At 44.9% G+C, this 17,863-nt stretch overlaps 1 protein-coding gene across 14 annotated transcripts in view; it reads right to left on the bottom strand.

Moving 5' to 3' along the window:
- Positions 1-7,046: 7,046 nt before the first annotated feature.
- The window catches only part of LOC135056444 (ATP-dependent translocase ABCB1-like), a 194,363-nt gene continuing 183,546 nt past the window's right edge, over positions 7,047-17,863 (bottom strand). For all 14 annotated transcript variants that reach the window (XM_063961626.1, XM_063961625.1, XM_063961621.1 and 11 more), the window contains 4 exons: positions 16,755-16,952; positions 13,972-14,178; positions 10,006-10,152; positions 7,047-8,249 (listed from right to left, as the gene is read on the bottom strand). In XM_063961626.1, coding sequence (XP_063817696.1) covers positions 8,052-8,249; positions 10,006-10,152; positions 13,972-14,178; positions 16,755-16,952 — 750 coding nt within the window. In that variant the 3' untranslated portion in view covers positions 7,047-8,051. The remainder of the gene's footprint in view (positions 8,250-10,005; positions 10,153-13,971; positions 14,179-16,754; positions 16,953-17,863) is intronic.

The raw sequence follows: 17,863 nt of genomic DNA, 5'->3' as shown, positions 1-17,863 counted from the left end.
ATTCCCACACCCGTTGGTAACCCTTTGGGGTTTTTTCTGTTGCTCTTAGCAACATCATTTCAGGTGCCCCACATGTGAAAGCACTACACATCGCTTCATTGTCCGCTCTATTCCATCTGAGCATTCCTGACACTAGGGAGACACCCAATTCCTGAGCCTTTGGGCTTCTCCGTTCACTTTGTGGTTATTAGTTATTCCATCACCTCTGTCACGATCCGGGTATCTGGACGCCATTTCTTACCTATCAGATGCCTCCTAAGGCTGGCTCAGCGCTCCAGGACCGGATCCCATCTGTTATCCTGATGTGCACATTCCCGCATCCTCTCCTGTCTCTCTGGACGCAGTCACAGTAACGCCTTATACATCTGGCATGGCGTCTCCCGCGGCCTCCGCCGCCGTCCCTGAGCTTCTGCATTCAGAGTGGCGATTACGTCAGCCGCGGCCTCCGCTGTGTCCGCGTGGTCGGATGTGCATCTGTCAGCCTGGCGTCTCCTGTCTCCGGTGGCCGGCGCCGCCATTACTGTTTTCCAGACCACATGGATTACAATCCAAACTTCCCTCCAAGTGTCTGCATGGGCGCAGCCATCTTGGATTCTGTCAGCTGATCTTTCCTACCAATCCGTTGTCAGTATTATTAATTTGCATAATTGCCTAGCCAATGCCTTCCTTGCTGCAGGTATAAATAGGTTGTGCCTGAGCAAGGAAGGCGTCAGTGCTTTGGTTGTCAAACCTAGTTCCAGTTTGTCTCTCTCCTGTGATTGTCTTCCAGGTTCCAGCTCCTGTCTCCAGACTTCTGCTATAGAGACCCGCACCAGCATTCCATCTGCGGTGTAGCCTGACTCTCCGATCCATTCTGGACTCACCTGTTTCCAGCTACAACATCACCTGCTTCCAGCTCAGCTTCCAGCAGTGTACAGCTTCTCTTAAAGGGCCGGTGTCCTTTCTGCAGTTTACCACTCTCCACCGGTATTATTATTTCTCCGCTCTCAAATTCTACATTTCATCTATATTGCATCGCTCTCAAGCTTTATTTATTATTTAACTGGTTCCAGCCAGTATCCACTCCGTGCCAACACCTGTCTGGTTCTAACCAGTACCCACAGCAGCATTTTATCTACAGCAGTCCAGCTTTCCCTGGAACACCAGCTGGTACGACCCTGGGCTTTCCTCATTGCTACAGTTGAGCCTGGTAAGGACTTTCCAACTTGCAGATAATAAGAACTGTCTCATACCACCAGAGCTCTGTGGCCCCTGCCACCCTGTAGTACCCAGGAACTGTATTATTATTTCTCTGCTGATTTTTATGTTTCTTTTTACTGCTACTGTGATGCATGGAGTTTGTCATAAATAAATATCATTGACTTTTACTCAAGTTGTCGTGGTCACGCCTTCGGGCGGTTTCTCTTCATGTTACTTACATGTCCAGGGGTCTGATACAACCTCCCAGGTTCCGGTACATCTCAGCCCCTACAACTGAGGCTGCCTTCCGTCAGCTCAGGCCCTCAGTTGTGACAACCTCCTGTGTATGTTATGTTATACTGTCTGTGAGTTCGTTTGCTTCGCTTCCCTCTCTGTTCATACACCGGTATACTCCTGTTAGCACTGGTGTGTGTAACATGTACACAGTGAAAGGGGTGAGGAATCGGAGGATGATGATGATGAGGTGGATATCTTGCCTCTGTAGAGCCAGTTTGTGCAAGGAGAGATTGATTGCTTCTTTTTTTGGTGGGGGCCCAAACCAACCAGTCATTTCAGTCACAGTCGTGTGGCAGACCCTGTCGCTGAAATGATGGGTTGGTTAAAGTGTGCATGTCCTGTTTATACAACATAAGGGTGGGTGGGAGGGCCCAAGGACAATTCCATCTTGCACCTCTTTTTTCTTTCATTTTTCTTTGCATCATGTGCTGTTTGGGGACAATTTTTTTGAAGTGCAATCCTGCCTGACACTGCAGTGCCACTCCTAGATGGGCCAGGTGTTTGTGTCGGTCGCTTAGCTTAGTCACACAGCGACCTTGGTGCGCCTCTTTTTTTCTTTGCATCATGTGCTGTTTGGGGACAATTTTTTTGAAGTGCCATCCTGCCTGACACTGCAGTGCCACTCCTAGATGGGCCAGGTGTTTGTGTCGGCCACTGGGGTCGCTTACCTTAGCCATCCAGTGATCTCGGTGCAAATTTTAGGACTAAAAATAATATTGAGGTGTGAGGTGTTCAGAATAGACTGAAAATGAGTGGAAATTATGGTTATTGAGGTTAATAATACTATGGGATCAAAATGACCCCCAAATTCTATGATTTAAGCTGTTTTTGAGAGTTTTTTGTAAAAAAAAAAAACGAATCCAAAACACACCCGAATTCGACAAAAAAATTTCAGTGAGGTTTTGCCAAAACGCGTCCGAATCCAAAACACGGCCGCAAAACCGAAACCAAAACCAAAACCCGAAAAATGTCCGGTGCACATCACTAATTTTTAACAGTGCATTGCTGTTATTAATCTGGTAAATTATCATGCATGCAGAAGCAGTATTTACCATTAATATATAATTATCAAGGGGCACAGTCCATGCACTAATGGTTAGCCAAGCCTCAAAACATGGGCCCTTACCACTGCATTTCCCCAGTGTGCCCTTCGTGACCCAATCCAACACTGATGGCAGTTGTTAAATGACCTAGCTCCCACTTAAAGTGTGGTGGTGGTGGTGGTGGTGGGGGGGGTTATTCAATCAGCTGCGGTAATGTACTGTGGCCTAACTGATCTCCTGTTGCTATTCAGTTAGTCCCCGCCAACACCACTTATTGGAGATTTTGCAGAAATCCATAAACTTTTCACGGATTCTGTGTGCCAACGCCCATTAACCCATGTTAACGCCTGTTAACACATTAATTTAAAGGGCGTTTAACAGGGTCTTGGGTGAAAATGAGAATGCAATTGAATAGATATGGGCAATAAAGCCCAAGACCATCTCCCTTTTTCACCCCAGTTTTTTTAATGTGGGCAATTGAATTACCCTGTGAGCCTGTTACATTGGCTGGAAGCAGGTTATCACTGAAAGGAAACTGGAAACAATGCTTTAACCCAGAGGTTCTCAAACTGTGTGCCGTGGCTCCCTGGGGTGCCTCGGGACACTTGCAGGGGTGCCCTGGGTTGGCGGTCCAGGACCAATTCAAATTATTCATGGTCAATATAATAGGCAAAACCAGTGCTGGTGTCTGGCAATCATAAAATATGTGGCCAAACAGAAGCAAATCTTGTCCCTCACCAGAGGCAGAACTCTTGGAGGCAATGGAGTCATCTGCCGCCGGGCTCTTGCTCTGAAGGGGGACTCTTCTCCCCCCATTCTGTGACACCATTGAACTAAGTTAATTGATGGCTGCCGCCAGTGCCGTAACTAGGCATTTTAGCGCTGTGTGCAAGAAACGGCATTGTCGCCCCCAATGCAAGATAGGGGCATTGCGCGCCGTAGGCGCACGGAAAATATATAGGGGCGTGGCTTCATGGGGAATGGGCGTGGCCACAAAATAATACCAATCCATACTACGGTGCACAGTAGTCTCCATTATTCAAATTACGCTGCACAGTAGCGCCAATACACCAGGTAGAGCCCATTTTACACATTACAGCAGACAGTCCCCCTTTTTACACATTACAGCAGACAGCGTCCCCCTTTTTACACATTACGGCAGACAGCGTCCCCCTTTTTACACATTACGGCAGATAGCGTCCACTTTTTTTACACATTACGGCAGACAGAGTCCCCTTTTTACACATTACGACAGACAGCGTCCCTTTTTACACATTACGGCAGACAGCGTCCCCTTTTTACACATTACGGCAGGCACAGTCCCCCTTTTTACCCATAACGGCAGACAGCGTCCCTTTTTACACATTGCGGCAGCCAGTCCCCCTTTTTACACATTGCGGCAGGCACAGTCCCCCCTTTTACACGTAACGGCAGCCAGTCCCCCTTTTTACACATTGCGGTAGACAGTCCCCCTTTTTACACATTGCGACAGCCAGTCCCCCTTTTTACACATTGCGACAGCCAGTCCCCCTTTTTACACATAACTGCAGCCAGTACCCCTTTTTACCCATTGCGGCAGGCACAGTACCCCTTTTTACACATAAAGGCAGACAAGATAGAGAGAGACAGAGAGAGAAAGACAGAGAGAGAGAGAGAGAGAGAGAGAGAGAGAGAGAGAGAGAGAGAGAGAGAGAGAGAGATACTTACCATCTCACCCGCTGGCAGTCAGGCTCCTCGTGCTCGCAGCTCCGGAGGCAGGGGAGAAGGAGGAGGAGGGAGGGGGACTGGAGCCACAGCAGCGCTATTTCATTGGTTGTAAGCGTCGCGGCAGCTATCCCTTCTCCTTCCGTATTGGCTGCCCGGCGCCGCTGTGGATGCTGGGATGAAGGAACCGCATCCCAGCATCCACAGCAGCGCCGGGCAGCCAATACGGAAGGAAAGGAGACTGCTGCAGCGGCGCTTACTACCAATTACATTGTGCTGCTGCAGCTTCAGTCCCCCTCCCTCCTCCTCCTTCTCCGCTGCCCGGCGCTGCTCTCTCCTCCACAGCACGGCAGCGGCGCACACAGCAGAGGCGGCATGTAATGAGTCAATTTGACTCATTACATGTCGCTGGACGTTGCACCCTCAGGGCAATTGCGCTGTGTGCCAGGCACACCTGGCACACAGGTAGTTATGGCCCTGGCTGCCGCTATCTTTTAACTATATGAAGTTACTTCTCTGACAAATACACATAACTTCATATAGTTACAATTCTCATGCTTCCTGTACTGGAGCAAATAACTCCATCAGTAAAGTGTCTGCTGTCAGTGGGTTCTAATCCTGGGTATGACCACTAAGAAATGTGTGATTTAAAATAAAAGACAAAAAAATGTATATATACACAGTATATAAAAAAAATTCAGAACGCTCCATACACACACACACTTACATATATGCACACATACATACATACATACATACATATATTTATCTAAATATAGGGGGGGGGGCAACTGGTATGAACTTGCCTCCGGGCAACTGTGACGAACTTACGCCACTGTCCCTCACCACACAACTGACCCGAAGGATGACATATAAATGCGATCTGCTTAATGTAATATTTCTTTCTAAATTTCTCAATAAGAAATTTTGGGCCTAGGGGTGCCGTGAAAAAAATTCTGATATTCTAGGGCGCAGTGATTCAAAAAAGTTTGGAATCCACTGCTTTAACCAATACTAGTATAAGCTAGGGGTGTGGATCATTGGGTCGACCAAAAATATGTTGAAAGTCAATAGGTCGACCCCATATGGTTGACATACACTAGTCATCTCTAGATGTTGCAAGCCTATAGTTGCCTGTGGCTCTATATCGTAAATTTTAACTAAGAAGGATCACTCTCTATCGCCTCCTGGTGACACATGTACCAGCTGATGGGGGTATGGGTCGTTGGGTCGATACTCATTGGGTCCACCACTGAAGGTCGACATTGCCATTAGGTCGCTAAGCATTAGGTCGACATGGGTGTTAGGTCAAGATGTACTAGGTCGACAGGTCAAAAGGTCGACATGAGTTTATTTTACTGTTTTTGGTGTCGTTTTCTCCGTAAAGTGGCGGGGAACCCAAATTAGGGCACCGTGTCCCCTTGCATGGCTCACTTGACTCGCCATGCTTCAGGTAAGGTGCCTCGCTTCGCTCGGCACAGGTTACCGTTACAATCGTAGTCCACGTGGGTCGTTAAGTATGAAAAAATCCAAAAAATTAAGACAAAAAAATGTAAAAAACTCATGTCGACCTTTGGATCTGTCGACCTAGTACATGTCGATCTGGCGGCCATGTCGACCTAATGCATGTTGATCTAATGGCAATGTCGACCTTCAGTGGTCGACCTAATGAGTGTCGACCTAAGTTGGGTCGACCTAACGACCGTATCCCAGCCGTACATGCGCATTGACTGTGAGTGACCTGAACCAGTAAGTAGTGCGACTCTGCTTCTAGCACGTTGCTGGGATGATAACTTAGGGAGCCCATCTCCTGGCAAGAGCTTAATTGTAAATTTGCATGAAATAAAATATTAATTTTAATGTTGCAAATGTACACAAATAAATATGAATCCACATTAAAAATGCAGATTGTGATAAATATGCCTATTGTCTTAGTGTCTGAAGTGTCCTACTGCATCTGGATTTTGGATTGTGCCTTGCGTACTCAGTCACAGGAGTGTAGCACATTTTAATGTATTTGGAAAGTAGAGTGTGCATACCAGTCCTCCTTGAGTTGTATATATATATGCCATGGAAAATATATATAAATATGTATATAAATAAATGTGCACACATACATACTTTATATACACCCCCTAAGTAGAGATGAGCGAATTTGGGGGGGTCATTCCGAGTTGATCGTAGCTGTGCAAAATTTTGCACAACTATGATCATCTTTCTTAACATGCAGGGGGACGCCCAGCACAGGGCTAGTCCGCCCCGCATGTCAGTCCGGCCCCCCTCGCAGAAGTGCAAAGGCATCGCACAGCGGCGATGCCTTTGCACTTCAGGAGTAACTCCCGGCCAGCGCAGCTTTAGCGTGCTGGCCGGGAGCTACTCCTTGCTCCCTGGCCCGCAGCGGCTGTGTATGACGTCACGCAGCCGCTGCGGCCTGCCCCCCGTTTGATCCGGCCACGTCTGCGTTGGCCGGACCGTGCCTACGAAATGGCGGCCAAATGCCGCTGTTTCGCCCCCTCCCGCCCATTGACAGGCAGACGCGATCGCTATCCTGCTACTGCCTTCGGCCGTCCCGCATGCGCCGGCGCACTACGGCACCGGCGCATGCGCAGCAGGGACCCGTTCGCTCTGCTGCGTTAAAACGCAGCGAGGGTCGGAATGACCCTCTTGGTTTTACTCGGATTCACTCGGTTCTCAAAATGGCATCTTATTGGCTCGGATGTCTCTTGTTTTGGATAGCCAATATGAACCCAGTAAATTCGAGTAAAACCCGAACCCGCTCATCTCTAACCCTAAGTATGAAAAGACACATAGATAAATTTAAGATTACAAGCAACAAAATGTTTTATTGTTTAACATAGTTTTCTGGCATTTACAAAAACAACATTTAATAGCTATATTCAAAATATATACATTGAAATGCCAAGTTAAGAATTAAAATAGTCCTATTCCACAAACAGGGTATATTATACTGTCTATTATATAATGCAAATACTTTTAGTTTCCAAAACAGATAATATTCTGTAGGCTCCATCTTGGTTTTGGACCCACTGAGCCGCAATCACATGTTCGCCGAGATTACAGCTGCCCATTTCCAGTTGAAAAAACATCAAACACATAAAAATAATATAAAAAACAATGAAAATATAGGTATAACCATGACAGATGCTCATCTGCTTGACAGTATCCCTTCATAAAGGTGCTGAAAAGTTGCAGCGAGAGATGAGGCAGAAATATGATAGAAAAGACACATAGCGATGGGATAGACTACAAACACACATAAATATAATATATATATATATTTACATGCTATGCAAAAATCCATATACAATTCTGTAACATATTATATTTTATAAACACACAAGACGCATATATACATATAATGGTAAGTTGAATATATAGAGCAGGTAAGGACCGGATGTATTGCTGCGACTGGCCAAACTATCAGTAACAAAAAAAAGATTTGACCTTACAACCTTTGCCTAATTATGCCTAGACAAGTCATGTAATAAATAGGCAGTGTTAGATATATTATATTTGGTCTTTCTGAAGGAATAAGTGACAGTACTCACATCATCATATGGTAATTAATGTATCACAACAACAACAAGAACATTGCACAAAAACGTAGAAGACATCTTCATTTGTACGATGTTCACTGTATGATCAGTTACTGATCAAACACCATTTTTCCAGCCATGATACCAGGATGACCTGCGCTCCAGGTACTGAAGTATTCCCCGCTGGTAGATGGCAAAGGGCTTCATGGGCCAGGGTTCCATCTTACCCCATAATCTAGCCCTGAAAATATTTAATATAAATGTCCTTGTATCAGTTAGTGACTTGTGAATTTACAAGAGCGTAATATGCGCCTTGCTTTGACAGCAGCTGGGGGTGAGTCCCTTGCTCAATCACCCTCCCGTTTTGAATTACAGCGATGATGTCTGCATTTTGCACCGTTGTCAATCGATGAGCAATAACCACACATGTCCTGCCCTGCCTGGCATCGTCCAAAGCCTTCTGGACAACCTGCAAATAATTAAAATAATTAAGAACTTATTCTAGATCATTGTGCACCAAAAGATAAGAGGGTGTGAAAAATCCAAATTCTAAAAAAAACCCTCATGTAATAGGTTTTAAAATGTGGATGTACTGGTATAGAATGGTACTTTTTACTCTTTGTGAATGTAATACGAAGTTAGAACAAACAAAAAAACTAAGTTGCTTTTGAGTTGAATATAAAGAGTGAGTTAAAAAAAATACAATTCACTACCTTGCACAGTTTTGGAAAGAGGTTATACCAGCGGCGTTTCTAGAGAGGAGGGGACCCGTGTACAGACTCCTTGTGTGGGCACCCTCCTCTCCTGTAGCTGTCACCGCCGCTGCTAGCGCTCTCAGCGCTGAGACTCTGGCACAGTGCCAGAGTCTACAGCACATGCGCAGGACTCCGAAAAATGGCCGCTGCGCCATTTTTCCGAAGTCCTGCACATGCACTGTAGACTCTGGCACTGCGTCAGAGTCTCAGCGCTCAGTGAGCTATCAGCGGCGGTGACGGCTACGGCAGAGGAGGGGGCCCACACACAGTCACCGATGGACGCCGGAGAGGTAAGTATAGAAGAAATGGGTGCAGTGTGTGCGGTGTGGGCCCCCTCTGGACCCAGGGGCCCGTGTGCACCGCACACACTGCACCCATTATAGATACGCCAGTGGGTTATACCTTAAGTACACTGTATTACATAACCCTTCGAAATGTACTGTGAACATAAAATGTAAAGGTATTTGTATATTTCATGGTATTTTATTTAGCATACCTCCCAACATACGAGATTTCAAATAAGGGACTCCTTGAGCATGCCAAAAAAGGAATGTGGTCTTGTGGGGCACTCTGGGGGCATGGCCAGGGTTGAACTGGCCCACAGGGATACAGAGGAACCCCCGGTTGGCCCCACTGCATGCCCCCCCTCCCCCCTCCTTTAGGGATCAGGTTACAGACTATGTTCTTGAATTATATATTATACATATGTTACCTAATACTGCACAGGACTATGGGTAATTGTATACAGTGCGTTGCTATTTTTAATTTGCTACATTATCATATATGCACTAACAATATTTACTAAATATATTTATCAAAGGGCCCAGCACATGCATTCTCTAATGGTTAGGAAAACTAATGTGGTGGCTGGCCACACCTGCTCAGGAGACTGGCCACACCGCTAAATATGGGCCCCTGCCACGGAGTTCCCCCGGTGGGCCCTTCATGCCCCAGTCCGACACTGGGCATGGCCATCACTCCCATAGATGCTGGGCTTACCCCAGGCTCTCCGACGCACTGTTTAGATGCAATGCATATGTGTTGAGATTGTGTACCCCCCTTCCTCAGAGGGACACATAATTCAGTATTAGGATATAAAACCAAATAGGAGTCTTCAGAGTGGACCTGCTGCGCTGCCTACAACGTGAGGCCTACACAGCTGTACTGATGTAATAATCAAGTAGCAACTAATTTGGAGCCATGTCTATGAAATGAGTCAGTCATGTCATAGTGTGATGTTAGTTAAAATGGAAGCTGTTCAATCAAATTAGGAATGTCTCTTAAATGCTGAAAGGGAAGGGTTGTTCTGGAAACTTACCATACCTTTGCAAATGTATGCAACTGAGATCTCTATATTATTAACTAGCATGTCATTTTTAAAATCTTATTGTTTTTGCCTCTTGGTGTGCCAGGGAAAATCTGTTTTGTTATCTCCATAGTGTGATGTTCGCAGTGTGACCACAGCCTTACCTTTTCACTTTCTGTATCAAGAGCAGACGTCGCTTCATCCAGCAGCAGCACTTTTGGCTTTCTAATTAAGGCACGGGCAATTGCAATTCTCTGCTTCTGTCCTCCTGAAAGCTGGGCTCCTTTATCTCCAACCCGTGTGGAATATTTCTAAGTATTTGAATAAAAATTAAAGATAAGCTATAATTATATCTTGTTTTTTTTATTTTCTCTGCTTGTAACACGCTCACTGCTCATCATACACTCTTTTCTTTCATCATACACAGTATTCTTACTACTACTACTGTCCCCTACTACTTTTGCCATACTACTGTTTTACATTGAGTGAGTGGCAGATCCAGTCTGCATACGGGGTAAGTGAACAGCAGTGGGGCTCATGCAGAATTGGGTGCCCCATACATAAACAGGTAAAGCATACCTCCCAACTGTCCCGATTTTGGCGGGACAGTCACGTTTTTCACTGTCTGTCGCATTGTCTCACCCGCGGGTTGCAGTGTTCCGCGGGGGGGGGGGGGGGGGCAGTTAGGAGATCCACCCTGTCACTCTGAGCAGTGAATACATGCTGTGCGCATGCAGAGAGGGACAGGGGGCAGGGCCAGCAGCTCTCTCAGCGCTGATCATGCTCCCATAATGATGAAAATGGGGGCGTGGCTTGCGATTGTGGCACTTGTCGTGAGGCCACGCCCCCTTTCCAATAACTCAAGCCCCTTTGGCACACGATGATGTCCCTCCCTGCTTCAGAGCAAAGTTGGGAGGTATGGGTAAAGACATGGGCAGATGTACTTAGCCTTGGAAAGTGATAAAGTGGAGAGAGATAAACTACCAACTAATCATATGTATGAAAGAGTGCAGTTACGTGCATAGATTTGGTCGGACACCTCTCATGGCGAGTCTAGCTATACAACACTAGCACATGCGCCATATTTACATCAGGCAAGACTAGAGATGTAACCTGTCAGTGTAAGTGGCAAACGCCAAAATCGTATCTACCATACAAGTATGATTAAATAAACACAAATTAAATACAAACATATCTTGTTTTACCCCTTTAGAAATACTGTAAAATGGATATTTCCTTTCCTTCCGTAGCACAGATGTAACTATCAATTAAGGAATACAGATAGCTGCAACTTAATTTGCTACAGCAGCCACGCTAATTAATTAAGTACTATCAGTCGGAAAGGCCAATTTGCAATCTGCCAATCAGAAGCGGGCAGATACTGCTGCTAATAATTATTATTGGTATTGTTGCAGCAACCATCCAGCACCTGTAAGAGATACACCTCAATAAGGTGTATATATGCATGTACCTCAGTTACAGTTCTGTGACTACTGTATATCGTATGTCACTCTATCTACAATTCACTCTCCTGTAAGGAGTCGCAGGAGTAAACTGAAAGCAAATCTGTATACAGACTTAAGCATGCACATTTTTGGTGCGCACTTGTGACATAGAAAATTAGAAATGCGTAAATAGAACACAACAAAATTGTACATAGGGCGCAAACACCATATCTCTCAATAATCATACCTTGCTGCTGTATGTGTAAAATATAGATCTAAAATATCTATATTTTACATATAACAAGGTTTTATTATTGAGTGGTACGGTGTTTGTGCTCTAGGTATAATCTCATTGTAAACTTTGAAAATACAACACGGAAAGTGTCGTTTTGGTACAGGCAGCATCATTATCGCTTAGGTATATAACTCCCCTCGCCACTACTTGGGATCTATAGTAGGGAGCGCATGCAAAGACTCTTACCTTTGGCAATAAAAAGCATGTACTGTATGTCCAACTCCATACCCTCCAACATTTGACACACAAAAATTGGTACAAATTAGAAAAAAAAAGGCGTGGTCACAGGTAAATGGGGTGTGGCCACACACCCTTTTCTATACTTTCAATGGAAGTTTGGAGAGCCAAAAATTGGTACAGACAATAAAAAAAAAGGTACTGTACCTGGTAAAAAGGTACAGTTGGAGGGTATGCAACTCTACAAAAGTCCCTATGTGCTTTGTTGGTGCTAGGCTGCAGCTTACTGGCATAGGGGCAGCATCTGTGGTGTCACCAACAGGCGCACGTCAGTAAAGTGGTGGCATTCAGTAGGATCGCCCAGGCGTAAGTTATGATATGACAAGTTGGGGTCAGCACAAGCTCAGCTTTATCCGGCCTGTGTATCATGGTTTGCTTTACGTTATTGTCTTTAATGGACAGTACTATTATATGTACAACTGCGCCAGTGCCGTAACTAGGCATTTTAGCGCTGTGTGCAAGAAAGCGCCCCCCCCCCATGCAAGTTAGGGGCATTGCGCGGCGATGGCGCGCGGAAAATACATAGGGCGTGGCTTCATGGGGATGGGGCGTGGCCACAAAATAATAGCAATAATAGCAATTCATACTACGGTGCACAGTAGTCTCCATTATTCAAATTACTCTGCACAGTAGCGCCACTACACCAGGTAGAGACCCTTTTATACATTACAGCAGACAGTCCCCCTTTTTACACATTACAGCAGACAGCATCCCCTTTTTACACATTACGGCAGACAGCATCCCCTTTTTTACACATTACGGCAGACAGCGTCCCCGTTTTTACACAGTACAGCAGACAGCATCCCCCTTTTTACACATTACGGCAGACAGCGTCCCCTTTTTACACATTACAGCAGACAGCGTCCCCGTTTTTACACAGTACGGCAGACAGCATCCCCCTTTTTACACATTACGGCAGACAGTGTCCCCCTTTATACACATTTCAGCAGCCAGCGCCCCCCTTTTTACACATTGCAGCAGCCAGTCCCCCTTTTTACACATTACGGCAGACTGTGTCCCCCTTTTTATACATTGTGGCAGCCAGTCCCCCTTTTTACACATTACGGCAGAAGGTGTCCCCCTGAGAGAGAGAGAGATACTTACCATCTCCCCGCTGACAGTCAGGCTCCTCGTGCTGGCAGCTCCCTTGGTGCAGGCATCGGACAAGGAGGAGGAGGGAGGGGGACTGGAGCCGCAGCAGCGCTATGTCATTGGTAGTAAGCGCCGCTGCAGCAGTCCCCTCTCCTTCCGTATAGGCTGCCAGGCGCCGCTGTGAATGCTGGGATGGAGGAACCGCATCCCAGCATTCACAGCAGCGCCAGGCAGCCTATACGGAAGGAGAGAGGACTGCTGCAGCGGCGCTTACTACCAATGATATAGCGCTGCTGCGGCTCCAGTCCCCCTCCCTCCTCCTCCGCTGCCCGGCGCGGCTGCTGCTCTCCTACACAGCGCGGCGCACGGCACACAGCAGTGGCGGCATGTAATAAGTCAATTTGACTCATTACATGCCGCTGGCCGTTACGCCCTCAGGGCAACTGCGCTGTGTGCCAGGTACACCTTGCACACACGTAGTTACGGCCCTGAACTGCGCAGACACACTACGCCAATGAAATGTTGCAAAACATTCCTGAAGGATCATAATAAGTTTTTGTATGGGGTAGTCCTATCAGGATCTGGTCTTTAGGTCGACTGCACTTAAGTCGACACTCAGTAGGTCGACCTTTATTGGTCGACATGCATTGGGTAGACGTGGTCTATAGGTCGACATGTACAAGGGCGACATGGAAAAAGGTCGACATGAGTTTTCAATTTTTTCATACTTTACGATCCACGTGGACTACGATTAGGAATAGTAACCTGTGCCGAGCGGAGCGAGGTACCTTGCCCGAAGCATGGCGAGCGAAGCGAGACATGCGAGGGGACGTGGTGCACTAATTGGGGTTCCCCGTCACTTTACAAAGATAACGACATCACTTAAAAAACCAAACAAACTCATGTCGACCTAATGACTGCGTTGACCTATTTCAGGTGTCGACCTAGTCACTGTTGACCAATAGTGGTTGACCTAATGACTGTCGACCTAGTTACAGTCGACATATTGTGTGAGAAAGAAAAAAAACATTTAGGTTTTTTGTTTTTTTTCTTTTACTTACGTTAGGCAGACTTTCAATAAAGGTGTGGATATTGGCAGCTTTTGCAGCTTCTACAATTTCTTCATCAGTCACTGTTCTGTCAAGAGCTCCGTACTGAATATTTTCTGCTATGCTGCAGTCAAACAGCATAGGCTCCTGGGACACAATTCCCATTTGGGACCTCAGCCACTTCAAATTCAATGACTTTGTATCTATTCCATCTGCAAGCTGTAATTGGAGAAATACAATGCCCAATTAGAACAAAGAAATCATTATACAATGTACACAATTTACATTTTGCTTCAATCTACATTAGACATGAATTATTATTATATACTACAAAACTTTCAAATGTGCAAACATGTGGCCTCTGTCTCTTCTGCATATATTGTATACTATACATATATTTTAATCAGCAGAAGCTGCTTGTGCATCCTAGTCACATAGTAATGCAAATAAGACACATTTTAGTCAAAAAAAGGTGCCTGATGTTAGCAGAGCTGCCAGCTGCCTCACTCCAGGTATCTCCTGCTGCATGGCGTATAGAGGCAAGATGTATGATGACTCATCTGTATCCAAGAAGAGGCAGATATCACAGTGTTAGCGGCTATGTGAGTGCTATGTGCAGGTGGTTTGGATGTGCAATAGTGTTCTGCACATGTGTAAGGGGCATTATGTATGTCATGTGTATAAATGCATTAATAATGTGCAGCATGTGTGTTAGGGGCACTATGTGTGTCATTGTGTATAAGTGCACTAATAATGTGTGGCATATGTGAAAGGGACATTATTTGTGTCATGTGTATAAAGGGCATTAATAATGTATGGCATATGTGTAAAGGACATTATGTGTATAAGGGCATTAATAAAGATTGGCATAATGTGTAAGGTGCATTATGTTTATAAAGTGCATTAATAATGTGTCATATGTGTAAGGGGCATTACTATGTGGTATTACGTGTATAAATGAATTACTAATGTGTGGCATTATGTGTATAAGGTGCTCTACTGTGTGGTGCAACATATAGAAAGGTCACTACTGTGTGGTCTAATGTGAATAAAAAGCAATATGGTGTGGTGTAATGTGAATGAGGAGCACTGCTGTGAGGAGTAACGTATATAAAGTAACATGGTACTACTGTGTGATGTAACGTGAATAAGGAACATTATGACATGATAAAATGTGAATAAGGTTGCACTACTGTGTGGTGTAATTTGAATTGGGGGTACTATTGTGTTGCCATACCCCTTCCCAGCAAGAACACACCCCTTTTTTAGCTGTGCACTAAATGTGCGCACCGTTCCTATTTAAAATATAGGGGGTAGGAGCACCAAAATGAAGACTGCTATGGGTGAGGGGTGATGGTGCTGGGATAGGGGAGCAGGGTCAGAGGTGGAACTAGTGTTGGTGCTAGGGGGGCACAAGCCAAAATCTTGCCTAGGACATCATATTGGTAAGGGGCGGCTCTGTGGCTAGGCATGCTTGTGCCTAGCCATGTTGCATGTTTAGCCACTCCCATTCACGCAAAAGGGGCGCATGTGTCATTCCGAGTGGTCAGAAATGCCCACATCATTAAAAATATCATGCCATATGTAGACACCTTAACAGTCCAGGTTTTCGTGATAGTCATGCTTGTACACAGATGGTTTCATCAAAATAAGGGGTCAAACGTGGATGGAGATAAAGTACCAGCCAATCATCTCCTAACTGCCATGTCACAGACTGGGGGGCAGATGTATTAAGCCTGGAGAAGTGATAAAGCAGTGATAAAGAAGTGATAAGTGGAAGGTGATAGCGCACCAGCCAACCACTACGGGTTTGAAAAATGACAGTTAGGAGCTGATTGGCTGGTACGTTATCACCTTCCATTTATCACTGCTTTATCACTTCTCCGGGCTTAATACATCTGCCCCTGGGTTTTAAAAATGACAGTTAAGAGCAGATTGGCTGGAACTTTATCTCCATCCACTTTATCTCCATCCAAGGCTTATGAGTCTATTCATGAAGCAGTGAAAAGTATGGAGAAGTGAGCCTGTGGAGAAGTTGCCCATGGCAACCTATCAGCATTGAAGTAACATTTCTAATTTGCATACTATAAAATGATACAGAGCAGTTGATTGGTTGTCATGGGCAACTTCTTCTCTGGCTCACTTCTCCACTCTTTTCACTGCTTCATGAATAGACCCCTTAGTAAATAGACCTCTTGGTGAGGTACTAATTAAGTCACCTGTGCTCAAGTATGGCTATCCTTAAAACCTGAACTGTTAGTGTGTCTTGAGAACAGTGGTTGGAAACCCCTGCCTAGAGGATGATACATGGTAAGAATTGCATCTAAAATGGAGAACAAGATGATTTTTTTGCTTATGGTTAATGTTGAAAATACAACAGCTCGGGGCTATACAGAGAAATTAGGGGCAGTTGATGAATATGAGCTCCTAGGACAAAAGTTTCTGCCAAATACATTCACAATGTAGAATTCCTCACAAATTTGCATATTCAAATTCAGTAGAATGGGCCTATATAATAATAATAATAATAATAATAATAATAGGTCTGTTTAAGAACTATTATCGCATGTCTTTAAATGTGTTTTTTCGGACTTCGTGGCATCCAAAAACTAAGAATATTAGATGACTATGGTCATTGTGTATTCCAAATGTGCCTTTAAGGTGTACCCATTACAATACTAAAATGGCAGCTGCCGGACACACAGTATTCAGGGATGAAAGAAAGTCAGTTTGATGCAAATATACCTTTAAAGTGAATAATAATGTTTCTAGTAAATATATTTTCTATATCTTACCACTCTTCCATCCACTGGATCATAAAACCTCTCCAGTAACTGAACAGAGGTACTTTTCCCACAACCGCTGCTCCCCACCAGGGCCAGAGTTTGTCCTTTGGAAACTTTAACACTTAGCCCCTGAAGAACCTGGACTTTAGCTCTTGTTGGGTACACAAATTTGATATCTCTGAACTCAAGGTTTCCTTCAAATGCACTCTGCAATATAAGAAATTATGTTTCTGGTTAAGTCATAATGAAGATACCTAATAAGACATTTCAAACATTAGGGCAATTTTCTAACATTCCACTGTTCTTTCATTGTCTATCTCTGCGCAAATCTAATTGCATTTATTTTAAGTACATAATTTGAACTTTACCAAAGCAACCAGACAACAATGTTGATAAACAAGACGTACTGTCTCGCAATGGGTAACAGGCAGACTGAAGTCCCCAGGATCTACAGCAAAGAATAAGGGGTCTATTCATGAAGCAGTGAAAAGTGTGGAGAAGTGAGCCAGTGGAGAAGTTGCCCATAGAAACCAATCAGCATTGAAGTAACATTTATAATTTGCATATTATATAATTGTAAGGAGCAGCTGATTGGTTGCCATGGGTAACTTCTCTACAGGCTCACTTTTCGATTGTTTTCACTGCTTCATGAACAGACCCCCAAAAGTGATGCAAGCAGCCGGTTCTGCATCATGTGACCTTCTCTGCATATTGCATATGTAATCAGAGGAGGAGGAAGGAGTACAGTGTACTCTGCACCACATGGTTTCAAGAATGTGTGGACATCTTGGGAAACATGGATGGGTCTCAAAGCAATATGTGGGCATTTTGGGATGAGTTATGGAGTCATGAGCTCATATTTGGACTGGGCAACATATTGTCCATATCGGACATTATAACTGATATGGGCAATATGTTACCCTTTTTGAAGATTGAAGGATTGCCTATGTGGCCCTTGAAGTGTACCAGACTGAATATCACTAGTCTGTCTACTATTATGGGCCATGACCTACCAATCTATGGAAGATCTCCTGTGGGTGCAGCTGCCATGGGGCCCAGAGGTGAGGGGGCTTCAATACCTGTCCTTCTAAGAGGCACCCACAGTACTCAAGAGAGAA

The sequence above is a fragment of the Pseudophryne corroboree genome, chromosome 3 (assembly GCF_028390025.1).
Source record: "Pseudophryne corroboree isolate aPseCor3 chromosome 3, aPseCor3.hap2, whole genome shotgun sequence".
Classification (NCBI taxonomy): domain Eukaryota; kingdom Metazoa; phylum Chordata; class Amphibia; order Anura; family Myobatrachidae; genus Pseudophryne; species Pseudophryne corroboree.
Note: the sequence above shows the minus strand (reverse complement) of the source record. Positions and strands in the feature narration are given on the sequence as shown.